Here is a 15,390-nt window from a genome sequence, read left to right as displayed (position 1 = left end):
GAAGTCAATTTTTGTAGGAGTAATCTGTGGGTTGTAAAAAACCCTGCCATGCTACTGTTTAGCAAAATATTTAGGGTATCAAGGCAAAGGAGGTGGCACCATGGCCATTGAGGATGGACCAAGGCAGATGAGGAAGACATAAAAAAAAAGCTAAATATACCGTCCTTTTCATGCTTAAAAAAATAAAAAAAATAAAGGATTTTTTTTTTTTTAAAGCATCATCACCGCATCAATTCTGTTACTTTGATCTGACTACAGACCGACTTTTTCTTTCTTGCCTAATACTATTTTTTAGGTTGATGACAATTTCCTTACCATTGTTCTTGCTTCTAACACAATTATTGTGTACAAAGCAAGAAATTAAAATTTCTTTTGGCCGAGAGAACATAGTATCAGACTGTATTTTCAAAAACAGAATCTATATTGTAATTTAAACAAGAATTATGTGGAATTAAATGTGACATATCTTGCAATTAATTTCCATGTTTTGTAAATGGTACAATTTTTAAAATTACAATATTTTCTTCCATCACAGTAAGATGCATTAATTCGTAATCTTCAAACAAATTTCCAGTAACAATTTTGTATTGACATTTTTCAAGCATTCTGAAAAGAAATGCATGATAATGCCATCATTCACCTAGTTTATTGTTAATGTAGAAAGTTGCAAAGTGACACATTCTAATATTGACGTCATTTAAATTTTTAAAAAGTTGTGAGATGTGATTCTTAAGGTCAGGGCCCAATTTCAGAAAACATCGTAAGCCTAGTTTTGCACGTAAACGTAAATCTACGATAAAACCACAATTCTTATTACTATTATAGTGTAACTAATATATTTAGAAATACACATATTTCATTTTCTTTGGTCTTTAAAATGCTCCCATCTTTTGCAATGATGCAATTTTCTGTGTGAAATAGATGCCAAACACATGTAAACGCATGACTGGTATAACTGCTAATAGCAGACGTAAACTTACGATGTTTAGTGAAATATAGATCTCAGCTCCACATCAGTTAAAATAATTGTCAGTTGTAAGCAGAGAACATCATTTACATGTCAGTATGTTTTTATTTTAAGTTGAAGTTTAACAATTGAAAATAAAAAAGTTGTATCATTATGTCACATATGAATTTTTTTTAATGTTGGATGTTTTTATTGTGTAACAAGTCTTAGTACCTATTATTTACTGTGTATGAACCCAAAATAATAATGTCAAAATGGCCTGTCATCAACCTTACTGTATTGTCAAGACAGAATATAAGATTGAACGTTTATAGAATTTAAAAAACTGTAATTTGGTTAACTATTTCCACTACCTTAGCTTAGAATTCAAATTCACCACAGAAACACCCTGTAACACTTCTTTGTTAATAGCTCTTTAATACAAAGAACCTTCAAACTGGATTTCTGAATATCATAGTCATATTTGAAAAGTTTTTGTTGCAGGCTGACCTATTTTTCAATACCACAGTGACCGTAGTTCTCATTCAGATATTTGTGGTCTGCTCTTGAGAGCAATAAGATAAATTTAGGCGTATAGCAAAACCTTAAAATTATGTTTTACCGCATGCAGATTTCACTTAACCTATTTAAAAAAAAATCTATATCTATAAAACGGAAATTCTTGAGAAAGTCACAGGTCTTGGTAGTGTAGAGGTTAAGCCACCAGACAAGTTAAAGACTGGTAGGTGGGTAGGTGTAAGGCCACTACGCCAATTAACCAGAGACAACCTAACCATTAATGCACTGTCCTGCATGGACACAGCCCAGATAGCTGAGGTGTGTGCCCAGGACAGCCTAGATGTGTGCCCAGGACAGCCTTTTTGAACCTTAATTAGAAAATTTGTTTCTAATTTTCATTATTATTCATACTTACCTAGTACTAGCACAACAACAATGCTATACGACCCTGAGTTATAACCTCCACTGCAGAATTATCTCCCCTTGCCGGATGTATAACCTACACCCACGCATGGGTAGACTGTATATCCTTGGTATCGATTCAAAGTCTGGAATGACTGAATAAAAAAAGACCTCCCTCGGGGCGGGTGGGAGGTAACGGTTGTTGTGCTAGTACTAGGTAAGTATGAATAATAATGAAAATTAGAAACAAATTTTCTAAGTGTCTTATTCAACTTACCGTACTAGCACAACAACAATGCTATAACAGACGTGATATAACACAGTTAAAGCACGAGAATTTAACATTAAAGGGAGGAGGTAAGAAAACATGGAGGACTTACCCATTCAACCAGTAGTGTTCGTCTCAAGTAATGATACAGTGAAAAAGCAACCCACATCATACGAGGTATAAAATGTCAAAGTGACTTTTAAATTGAAGAACTACAACCCCAATTAAAAGTAAACCCGCACACCAAGTAATGGTAAAAGACACTCGACTGCCCCAGATAGTCAACCATCCACCCCCCACTCTCCAAACAGGAGGTGGAGAACTATCTCCCAGAAAGACTGCCACTAGTGACCGGACGAAATAAGGGTCGCCCCCTACTCATGGCCCTGTGCACCGAAACGACTTGCTGCCCTGCAATGACTGATTGAATCTGCCTAGTTCCGTCCAGATCAACAGTCATATCACAGAAATAAAACATGTCAAACGTGTGTCGACCTTTCCAAACCCCCGAACTCATGACCTTGAAAATGTCCAAATAATCATGGAAATTAAGGGAAGCAGAAATCGCCCGAATCTCATGAGGTCGAACGGTGAAATTCCGCAGAACATGATCACCCGCCTTCTCATATGCCAGTTTGATGGTTGCAGCAATCCATCTCGACAAAGCATTCTTCGTAATGTCTCCCAGTTGGCACGTGAAAGAGATAAACAGTCTCTTAGTGTTTTGCCGGAGATTTCTAGTACACTCCAAATAGAATTTCAAAGCCCGCACCGGACAAAGAAGTCTATCAGAATTATCCGCAGAAAGCGTACAAGATAAACACTGAATGATGGCCGGAGGAAACTCTTCCCCTGGCACCTGGTTCTTAGCCACAAAAACAGGATCAGTATGTAACGTAACTGACCCGTCTGTATTGTAATCCACCAAATCATGCAAAAAAGCATGAATCTCACTAATATGATGGCAAGCCGCTAGTGAGACCAGAAACAAAGTTTTCCACGTCAAATGACAAAGACTGGCGAATTTCAAAGGCTCGTAGGGCTTGCCTTTGAGTGCATGCAGAACCAGAAAAACATTCCATTTAGGCAAAATGGAAGGCTTCTCAACCGTGTTTTGCAACGACTTAAGCAAGTCATGCAACACGAGATTCGTTGAGAAATCTTGACGTCCACACTGCCTCAGAGTAGTGAAAATGGACGACCGGTGACTTCTCACTGTTTGAACCTTCAGCTGTCTTTCTTGGACAAGAGCCAGAAAGTACTCAGCTAAGTCATTAAAAGTAGGTGACAAGAGATCCACGTCCCTCTCAGTCGCCCAACAAACCCAAGCGCGCCAGTGACACTGGTAGACCCTCTCCGTAGACTGGCGCTTCGAAGAGGAGACGAGCTCAGCAACCCGTTTAAAAAGCCTCGGTTTCGGAGGGAAACCCCAACAACCACCACGCGTGAAGTCAGAAAACCTCCGGCTTCGGATGCCTCTCTGTCCGATGCAGTCTCTGACTGAGCAGATCGAGTATCAACAGCAACCGCACCAGCTCCTGCACTAAAAGTGACAGGAGTGGAGGAAACCAGGCTTGAGCTGCCCAAATCGGGGCTACGAGCGTGACACGACAAGGTTGCTGTCTGATCTTTGCCAGAACCTTGCCAAGTAGAACCGGAGGGGGAAAGGTGTAAAAATCCAGTCCTGTCCAGTCCATGCTCAACGCATCGTACTCCAGTGCCAGTGGGTCTGGTACCGGCGATACAAACACTGGCAACTGACTGTTCAGGTGAGGGGCAAACATATCGAGTTGAGGACTCCCCCACAACTGAAGAACTCGATAAGCCACCGTCCGGTGCAACATCCACTCCGTCTGAACCAGGGAACGACGTTCACAGACGAAGGTATGTGTTTGGCCGATAACACCACTCCCCAATTGTCGCACCATTCCAGAATCTCCAAAGCCGCAAGACTCAATGACAGGGATTTGGTGCCTCCCCACCGATGGAGGTACGCAACAACCGACGTGTTGTCTGACCTCAACAAAATTCGACGATGTTGAATAACAGTCCTGAAATGGAGACAAGCGCGACGAACCGCTTCCATCTCCAACAGGTTGATGTGACAACTCCTCTCTGAAGGGAGTCCACACCCCTGACAGATGTTGATCCAAAAGGTGTGCACCAAACCCCTCGAGAGAAGCATCAGGACCAACTCTTGAAAAAGTGGGTGTAAAGGAATGGCCTGGGACATACACTTGTCCACTAGACACTCTTGGATTGGAAGAATGAACCAAGGCCCCAATGGTATCACCAAATCCCAGTTGAGACACTCGGGACAAATGAAGCGGTCTCTTGAATCGTCTGAACCGCACATTCAGCGCTGCCAGCGATTTGAGCTGGCCTATCAACACATGGAGCACACTGACGCACTTTGCTCCACCAGAAGACGTTGCGCCAACGTCATGAAATTGTGAAGTCGCGAATCCGTCGGAAGAACAGACGCCCTCAACAAGGTTGAAAACCACCCCGAGATAAGTGAAAACCTGCATTGGCACTAATTCCGACTTGACCCAATTGGGAATAAACCCCAATCGGAGAATCATGTCGATCACAAACTCCACGCCCACGAGACATGCCGTCTGTGACGCCGCCAGAATTAACCAATCATCCAGGTAATTGTGCATCTGTATACCCGAGTAAAGACGTGAGGGCTTGTGGCCAATCCAACTGGCAGAACTTGAAACTCGTAAGCTCTGCCGTCGTAGAGGAACAGCAAGTACTTCCAAAAATCCTGATGGATTGAAACATGCAGGTAAGCGTCCTTCAAATCGATGGATGCCGCCCATTCCCCCACCTGAAGCAACACGCAAACAGACTGAACCATCTCCATCTTCATAGATGGAATAACGACGTAAGAATTCAGCGGCTTCAGGTTTAGAATTGGTTGCCACTCGCCATTCTTCTTCTGGGCGAAGAACAGATGGGAATAAAATCCCGGAGTACCCAACTCTACCTCCTGGATGGCTTTCTTGTCGAGAAATTCGACAACCATCTTCTCCACCAGTACTCGTTTGTCGACAGACGGTACCGCAGGTAACCGGGGGAGGACGTCAGTGGAGTGGGTGATGAAACCGGAATTTTGTATCCATTGCGGACAACCGAAAAAACCCATGGGTCCAGATCTGGCAGTTCACACCAACTTTGAACAAAATGGCGCAATCTGCCCCCCACAGGAAGATCTGCTAAAGGAACCTCCGTAAGCAGATGTCGATTGTCCACGCACCCGTATTCCGGCCGCTTCCCACCCCTGGGCGCCTTGCCCCGAGCGGAACCACGAAAACGTGACGGCTTCCCCCGAAAACGTCCCTGTTTCGATGAACCACGGGCATTACTCGACTGCATGCCCGAATCAGACACCACAGGGATCTGATAACTGTCAAGAAAAGTCAATTTCTTAACAGGTGGAGGCTTAAAAGTAGACGCCGCCTAGCGCTTACGAGCAGTTTGGGATTGAGCAGCAGGGACAAATTTCGCCCTCAACACATTTTATTTACGGTTATATGGCGTCAGACATATGGTTATGGACCACTACATGTGCTACTCTTTCCAATTAGCAGCAAGGGATCTTTTATTTGCTCTTCCCACAGGCAGGATAGCACAAACCGATGGCCTAACCATGACGCCACCGAGGTCGGTGGCATAAAAATAAGTAAAACAGAAGAAAAAAGCCAGGGTTTATACCTAGTAACCACACATTGAAAATTTTCATATTTAGTTATGTGTAGGTCATCTATTTGTTACACATAAATGTAGAACTAGCAATATCTGACATTTGTAACTACAATAACAAACCTTTAGGGGACAAAGTTCAGTTACCAAATTTACATGTTGAGACCATACACTGGGGGAAGGAAGGGAGGGATTAATGCCAACATACGCTTTTACAAAAAATAATACAGACCTGTTTTTAAGGTGAGCTATCATTGGCTCCCTATCACTCCCCCTCAAGGAGAGTAATTATTAGCTCCCTTTAGCATGTTTGTTTAAAACATCAATGCTCAATGTGATATTATTTTATCTGGCTCCCCATAATCTAAGTTAGATCTGAAAAATTATTTTAAAAAATCAACATTGTCAACTTTTATAAAATAAATAATGCTAGGAAGAAAAAGCTGTCATCAGTTGCCTTTACCTCCATTGATATAGTTGTCTCCCCTGGCATAGGTTTGAACGACCAATCACCTCCTTCACACCGGACCGTTAAGTTGGTGTTTTTCTCCAGGTACAGGTTCGATTCACACTTGGTATTCTCAATACGCTGAACTGTTAGGTTCTTCCCACCTGTTTCATAATACACAGTCTCATTTTTCACAGCATTGCAGACGTGAGAAATTCGAGAGCCAAAGAATGCCATGACCACATGATTGAACACCAAGGGCATGTAATTACAGCAAAGTAAAATAAAAATAATTATCTGGAAGCGTCCGGGCTTGCCCAGATGTTTCAGCACTTCATCCACTTTGACCACCATTGTGCCTGGTTTAACACTATTTCCAGGAGCATAGTTTTGCTGAACAGCCATCTTGACCGAAAATGGAGTATGAACCTGAAAATATAATCAAAATAATTTAGAACCTGATCAAATGAATGGCATGAAAATTATTATTTCATAAGTGATTCTTTTTTTTCTTCTTTTCCTTTTAATACTTGGTTTCTGAGGATATCAAACATTTCAGTAATACTGTACTCGTGTCCATATATCTCATTCATACTACAACTCACAGAAAAATGTACCCATTTGCATTTGTTTGTGCAATACATTTTAAAACTTGTTCCTGTAAGTGTAATACAGGCCAGTAAGAATGTGTTACTTGGGAAGCATAAAATATTATATTGGTGGGTGGGAAGCATAAGCAAATTTACTTTTTTGATATATATATATATAGTAGCGTCCAATGACCTGGAAACGGAATGTAGCCCAGTAGTAAAGCGCTCGCTCGATGTGCTGTCGGTCTAGGATCAATCCCTGTCAGTGGGCCCATTGGGCCATTTTTCGCTCCAGCCAGTGCACCACAACTGGCTTATCAAAGGCCGTGGTATGTACTACCCTGTCTGTGGGATAGTGCACATAAAAGATCCCTTGCTGCTAATCGAAAAGAGTAGCCCATGAAGTAAAATACTGATAGTGGTTTCTTTTTCTCTTTTTTAAGTTTTAAAAAATATTAAGGATAGTAATTATTTATGTATGTCAATGTAATTTTGTGGTTAAATCAAGAGATATCTACAGACAATTTTTGTTTTCTTTTGGATGTTACAAACATGGATAATGATGAGATGAATGGTGAAGCCACAGTATTTCCATTTTGGTATGCAACTACATGTATTTGACAGGGCTGTGTTCCATGCTTCCCGTTAGTTATAGATCTCAGTATCACCTGAGCCTGCATGGGTACGTGCACATGGAACCTGCAGTGTAATCATCACCCATTTGGGGTCATACACCAGGTGCATAGCTGGGTCTGGATCAGGGGGTGGGGGGAGGTTGAATATGAATGGCCTAATATTGCACTGTAAAAAATTGTTTTAGCCTCAGCATCTGTATGTGTGTATATGTTTTATCCAAATTCCATGTACAATCGATAGAAACATCCATAATCACACCCGTGAGATACACCCATAATCACACCCGTGAGATACACCTGTCATGACACCCGTGAGATACACCCGTCATTACACCCGTGAGATACACCCGTCATCACACCCGTGAGATACACCCGTCATCACACCCGTGAGATACACCCGTCATCACACCCGTGAGATACACCCGTCATAACACCCGTGAGATACACCTGTCATCACACCCGTCATCACACCCATGAGATACACCCATCATGACACCCGTGAGATACACCCGTCATCACACCCGTGAGATACACCCGTCATGACACCCGTGAGATACACCCGTCATCACACCCGTGAGATACACCCATCATGACACCCATGAGATACACCTGTCATCACACCCGTGAGATACACCTATCATAACACCCGTGAGATACACCCGTCATCACACCCGTCATTACACCCGTGAGATACACCCGTGAGATACACCCATCATGACACCCGTGAGATACACCCATCATCATACCCATGAGATACACCCATCATCACACCCGTGAGATACACCCATCATCACACCCGTGAGATACACCCATAATCACACCCATAATGTGGATGAAAATCGATATACTTAAGGATTGTCTGTTATTTCTTTTACGTTCATTGGGGTATAAACAAAAATAGCCATTCTCATAAATGATTGCAGATGAATTGTTTTGTTCATACCCAGATTAACGTAAAAGAAATAACAGACAATACTTATAATTAAATTTGAATCATACAGGCTAATAATAACACTAAAACGTCACATTTTATTTTGAATTATTTTTTATCCATAAACAATAATACTTCTGTTGCTATGTCTGGACCAATGGGATGATGTTAGGATGTAATGAATGTAACAGAAATTTAATTATATGTATGTGATCTTACATCTTCCCATTTAGCCTATAACGGTGCACTCACTCTGGGTTAAAGCTGATACTGGAATGAAAAATCCTCCATTGAACTTAGGTGAGATATGAACCCAGTAGCTACCAGCCTCAAGTCTGATTGCTTAACCACTATACCAATGCTGGTTACCAATACATAGTTTTATTTTATTACTTTTTTTTTCAACATATTAGATTTAAATATATTTCTCTACTGTTTCTTTCATACAATTACATTCAGATCTTGTATACTATCCTTTCTACTTTTATTTTATGGCACAAATAGACCTCTTTCACATTCCCATTGTGCATGTGCGCAAAGAGTAATGTCCCTTGCCAAATTCGACTGTATTCAGGCTATTTACAACTTGGGGGGCATGATTGACAGTTGTCAGGAGTGTCACGAGTAGCTGCATATATACCGGTATTTCATATCAGATGGTAAAATAGCTGTGAAAAACAGTGTACTAAAGTTTACATTGGAATGATACAAGACCAAAAGCAGTGAAACAGTAATTTAGACGAAGTCTCTGGAGCTGCCTATCAAGGGTTTTAACAATGCAAAATTAAAAGATTCATACAATACAATTAACTTAATTGGAATGTGTTTGCTACTTTTAACAATTAGAATTATATTTTGTTTTATTTCGTGATAAGAAATATTTCACAAATATCTCCAAAAAGTATTTGTGGAATGTTGACCGAATTTTCGGGTTCTCTACTGATAGAATAATTAATCATGGAGATGTTCACATTCCTTTTATGTAGCCTCCCATTGTCTATGCCCCACAACTTGTAAACAGGGCTATTTTGGCAAGATTTTGCTTGAGTTCATGGTTAGCATCGACGAATTTCTCCGCAACATAGACATGCGCATTCATCTGTTCAAGGGAAAGATTGGGCTATTTCTCGATCCAGCCATTGTACAAAAACTGTATATCAAAGGTATGTGCTATCCTGTTTGTTTCCTCTCTAAAACTTTATGACAGTTACAAAATGTTTGACATCCAACAGCCAATGATAAATAAATCAATGTGCTCTAGTGGTGTCATTAAACAAAACAAACTTTATATAAACTCTGTAAAACTACTAAAAGAAGAAATTACAAAATGCTTGACACCGTACAACATTAAACCTATTATAGCCGTTTTTAAAAAGTTTTTGGACTAAACTAGTTACATATTGTACTTCTTTATAATCAAAAATTAATTTTCCAAACAAACTATAAATTGCATGCATTTTTTGTTTTTTTTTAGAGAGAGAGAGAGAGAGAGAGAGAGAGAGAGAGAGAGAGAGAGAGAGAGAGAGAGAGAGAGAGAGAGAGAGACACAGACAGACAGACAGACAAGAGAGTGAGTGAGAAAGAGAAAAGGAGTGTGTTTGTGTGTGTGTGTGTGTGTGTGACAGACAGATAGAGAGAGAGAGAGAGACAGACGCTTTTGATGACAGAGAATTGTTGAATACCGGCAGTTGAAGATGTACCGTTAACACAAGACGAGAGACTCAACAGTATTTATAAAATAGGTTTCTTACCCATATCCGCATACATCGTGACCTTGTCTAGAGATGATATAACCGCGTGTCTCGTTTCGTGTATCATCACCAAAACATTAGTATGAAAAATAACCTCAGCTGAATATGGGTCAATGTTATTGTCAGATCTAATATCATCTATCGAAAAAAAAATATCGGTTTAAAACGATAGAAGTTCTCGACCTATCGTTTAGGCCGCTAACCGAGTGTTCGTCTGCTGTGGCAATTTATAACGCATTACTGGAAGTTGTGAAACACCGGAGGAAATCCCACAAACCCTAAATATTATGAACCAAAAGCGCAGTTCTCAGAATAAAAAACATGTCAGAACCGTAGAAGTCACATAAAGCATATTGTTTAGTAGCTATAGTAAATTAATTTATTTTATGTAACTCATTAGTGCGAAGTTAAGGGAAAACAATGAGACATTATTAAATTGTTTTCTGTGACCTTAACCAACGAAATATTGATGTGTTGCTACACAACAATCGATACTTGGTCAAGCGTTTTTGTTGTTGTTTTTTACGATAGAAGACTAGCGACTACCTCGGTTTGACGTATGTGGTGTTAATATATATATATTTATTTATTTATTTATTAGTATTATAAATCATCTCTGAATTAACACATAAAAAGAAACAAAAAATCAAATGTTTGCACATGAAGATGAAGCCGGTGCATGTTCGGCCCCAGATGTTTCTGCCCCAAATAATTTCTGCCCCATACCGTTTCTGCCCCAGACATTTCGGCCCCATATACAATATTTAAAGTATTATTGTTTGTAATTGTTAAAAAAGTATATAATTATGCAGTTGGCATATCCAAGTAGCTTTTAAAAACATATGATTACTCTTAACATGCTAAATGGCCTCTTAATTCATTATCCAACAATGGCCAAATTAATTGTGGGTTATGTTTAATGTCAGCAATGATAAGATAAATATAATGTTATGGAAAATAAAATAATAATTGGCATATAAGCATGTTAATACCTACCAAAGAAACATTTCTTTTTAATTTCTAATGTAGTAAAATGGTCCGCTAATATGAATTGTTTGCTTACATCTGTAAATCTGTACAGTCTTTTTACACTTAAACACGCAAGCGCACAGCACACACACACACACACACACACACACACACACTACTTTGTCAGAAATCAATTGATAATTAATAGCACAAAGCAATTGCACACGAAGTAACGATATCTAAAATAAACAACAAAACACACATTGATTAAATAGTTTAGTTTAATTAATCAAATAAATAGTTTATAATTTAATCAAACGCAAATTGAGACGTGATCGGGGCCTAAACGTCTGACGCCGAAACGTCTGGGGCCGAACATGCATATGGGGCTGAAACGTCTCGAACTTGTCGAAGCGATGAAGTACATAATCGAGACAACTCTGTATTTGATAACTGAAAGAATCTAATAACGAGTTATCTCCCATTTATGCTTTTTTTTCTTCTCACATTGCAAAAGTAAAATAGATGTTTAACGACACCCCAGCACGAAAAATACATCGGGTATTGGGTGTCAACATATGATAAATAAAAACAAATAAAGTGATGATCAACATCAATATAAAAATTCAAGATTTAAATAAAAACACAGTATAAAGAACTGTAAAAATACAAATATCACAGATGGGTAATATTAAATATAATTTACAATAAAAGTCGGTATCACGTAAAAATTGTAATAAAAGTTTTGGGATGGAATCGAAATAATTCCATCACATTTCTTTGACCAAATATAATTTTTCTAGTTTCTTTCAGATGATTGCACACCACCAAAATATGGCGTACCGTCTTCAAGATAAATTGATGGGTCAAGTAAGTATGACCGATACGAGCACGACACAAGACTATTTCATCCTTCCTGCACTGCCTATAGGAGGACTGCCACTCTGCCAAGACCGGTTTGATGGCATGAAGCTTGTTTGCAACCGCACCGTCCCAATCATGTTGCCAAGTCAAAAAGATAAATTGGTTGATACTATATTTAAAATCAGTATACGGCACACCAACCCTGGCATGAGGCAAATCCAAAGCAGACTTGGCAGCAGAATCTGCCTTTTCGTTACCCCTGATGCCAACATGGCTGAGCGCCCAACAAAATACAATTTCTTTATTAGCAATGGATAAAAAGATACACTTTCGTATCACCATCCCAATTAAGGGGTGGTCCAGCTTCATATTTCGTAAAGCTTGGTGACACGAAAGTGATTCTGTGAAAATAATAAATTTAGATGCACTAGAATCCTTTATTTCGCCCAAGGTTTTAATGACTACCCAAACTTCAACATTAAAAATTGATGCTGAATCAGGCAGTCTGATGGAAATTATTGTGTCTGATGGAAAAAAGTGTAGCACAAGCTACAGAATTCCCATCCCGTGATCCGTCTGTATATACAGGAATGTAATCACGGCATTGCAAAAATGTGCAAAAACATTTGTATGGTCGATTAAGTCAAAAATGAGGTCAACCCGAAATTAAATATACCCAAGCTAAGTATGGAGTCGTTGGAAGCGCAATTGCATCCTCTAACACATATTAAAAACATCACTTTGCTTCATTTGGGCAAAAATAATGGCGTTCTTTTATTTAAAGTAAATTTGTTTTCCTGAATACACGTTCATTGTCGTGACTTAAAACCTTTTTCTTCGTCAACATGTTCTTCCATTACATAATAAACTTGGTAGAATACATACATGCTCACATAAACATTACATGTGGTTGTGCCCGGCCTGAATGATCTATGTTGCTTTAAAAATCCAAGATGGTCGCCAAAATTCTCTTTAACAATACAAATCTAGTCTTGGTGATCGTATTTGGACACACTTGGTAAAGTACATGGGGCGGAATTTACGAAGCCTGTTTGTGTCTTAATACTCTTACACTCGTGTAACTACATACACTTACAATGCTCAAACAAATGCGTTTAAGAAAATCAGGCTTCGTAAATTTGGCCCCATGTGTTTGTCTGTGTGAATGTGTATGTGTCTGTGCGCAGAGCAAATTAGGAAGGCTGGGTGTGTGGGTGGGTAGGTGGGGGGTCGGGATGGGGGGGGGGGGTGTGTGTGTCACAACTGTTAGTCTTCCCACCTAAACAAAACCACAATAGCATATTTTTAAAAATAAAAAAGTGCCTGTTTTTTAGATTGCGAAAACTATTATTACTGTGCCATGAATTGTTTTAATTGCTCCCAGGCCCGTAAGAATACCGTTCCAACGGGTCTGCCTCCTATGCATGCGCGCATTCGAGCGCGTGTACGGGTGTTTTTAAGAATGGGTATGGGGTTGTGTCCATTGCTTGTTAGGTGCACTAAGGTCGAATGGATGAATTAATTTCCCCTTGAACTTTATATTGGCCTCAATCATGTAGGTATGTCGGGTTTGACTATTACATCCCAAGAGATTAACGCTATGGCTTAGGGGATAATTAAAATCTTTCTAGTCTCAAATTGTCTCATGCCGTTGCTGGGACTCGAACCTATGGCACTGAATCGCCCGCAACTTGCACACTTGCCACGATACGCTTTGGACTACTTTTTGCATAATTGTTTACAATGTTTTCACTCATCTGAAATAGCGTTCAAGATTACATATTATGAAGAACAAACTATCTTTGGCAGTCATATCAGGACATTTTTCTTGAATAATTTCAGTAATGGCTGAAGCAGAAAAAACCAGATATTATTTTATATGTAATATCAGCTATAGTTCTAATACCACTTTCAATAAATGAGTTTTAAAGTACTGTAATAAAAGGATTGTGAAAAAGTGGTTGGGACCATATTTGATCTAAATATAACGTGCAAAAACCCCACCCGTTCACGATTTGAAACAATATCCCATGATAACAACACTTCAGCATATAAAGGGTTAATATCACCCAAAGCAGTTTTATTATAAACAATATTATATATAAGATAATTTCATATTCAAATATTTACCAAGAAATTCAGACACTGATTATTTCCAAACAGCTTTGAATTCCTTATAAAACTATTTTTAAAATTTTGAATATTTACCCCAGCCCCACCCCTCCAATGGCTTAACCACTTCACCACCAAGGCCGGTTACAGTTCCTATGAAAAAGCCGTCACATTATATTATAGTAGTTCATCTTCATCGGCGTAGAAACTCGCAATTATACTAGAGTTGTTCCGTATAAGTAATTATTTCATTTGATTCAACAATTTGGTACATGACTGGTGTATAAGCATGTATACAAATATTATACATCGTCCAAAAATCATTTAAAAATTGTTGCATTTATCAGCATTTGTAATGATGAATTATACTTGTAGAATGCAGAAAATTGGATTTCTAAATATCTAGTTTTTATAAATGGCGTTGGGAGCATACCCTCAACTCCCTAAAGATTTCAACATTTCACCCCGATCTCGGGCAATCCCTCCAATGTTCACTTGCTTCCGCTGTGTATGCGTATTCCTGAATATGCCTATACTTCTTTATGTGTCAACATGTCTTGCCCCTCTCTGGAGAAAATCCTACTCTTAATACATATACACGTAGTATTCTATGGTATACTGATATCAATACATATAAGACTACAATTGTTGTATTTAGAAACGGTGGGAGATTATCAACCAAAGAAATAAAGTTAAAGTTTTTTTTGTTTAACAACACCACTAGAGAGCATCGATTTATTAATCATCGGCTATTGGATGTCAAATATTTGGTTATTTTAACAGTCTTAGCGTGGAAACCAGCTACATTTTTTTCATTAGTTTCAAGGGATCTTTTTATGCATCATCCTACAGACATACCACGGTCTTTGATATGTCAGTCATGGTGCACTGGCTGGAACGAGAAATAGCCCAAAGGCCACCAACAGGGATCGATCCTAGACCGACCTGGCATCAGGCGAGCGCTTTAGCTTTAACACTGAGCAACATCCCGCCCCCAGCCAAAGAAATATCAAGTTATGATTGAAAGAAAGAAATGTTTTATTTAACGACGCACTCAACACATTTTATTTACGGTTATATGGCGTCAGACATATGGTTAAGGACCACACAGATTTTCAGAGGAAACCCGCTGTCGCCACTACATGGGCTACTCTTTCCGATTAGCAGCAAAGGATCTTTTTATTTGCGCTTCCCACAGGCAGGATAGCACAAACCATGGCCTTTGTTGAACCAGTTATGGATCA

The 15,390-nt window shown here is 39.3% G+C and overlaps 1 protein-coding gene across 4 annotated transcripts in view; it reads right to left on the bottom strand.

Moving 5' to 3' along the window:
• Window positions 1-15,390, bottom strand: part of LOC121367844 (organic cation transporter protein-like) — a 52,154-nt gene that overhangs the window by 19,687 nt on the left and 17,077 nt on the right. For 3 of the 4 annotated variants that reach the window (XM_041492261.1, XM_041492260.1, XM_041492262.1), the window contains exon 2: window positions 6,310-6,723. In XM_041492261.1, the coding sequence (XP_041348195.1) occupies window positions 6,310-6,699 (390 nt within the window). In that variant the 5' untranslated portion in view covers window positions 6,700-6,723. Of the gene's footprint in view, window positions 1-6,309; window positions 6,724-10,201; window positions 11,192-15,390 lie in introns of those variants that run through there. The other variant, XM_041492259.1, reaches the window with a different exon arrangement.

Source organism: Gigantopelta aegis, chromosome 3 (assembly GCF_016097555.1).
Source record: "Gigantopelta aegis isolate Gae_Host chromosome 3, Gae_host_genome, whole genome shotgun sequence".
In the NCBI taxonomy this organism is placed as follows: Eukaryota; Metazoa; Mollusca; class Gastropoda; order Neomphalida; family Peltospiridae; genus Gigantopelta; species Gigantopelta aegis.
Note: the sequence above shows the minus strand (reverse complement) of the source record. Positions and strands in the feature narration are given on the sequence as shown.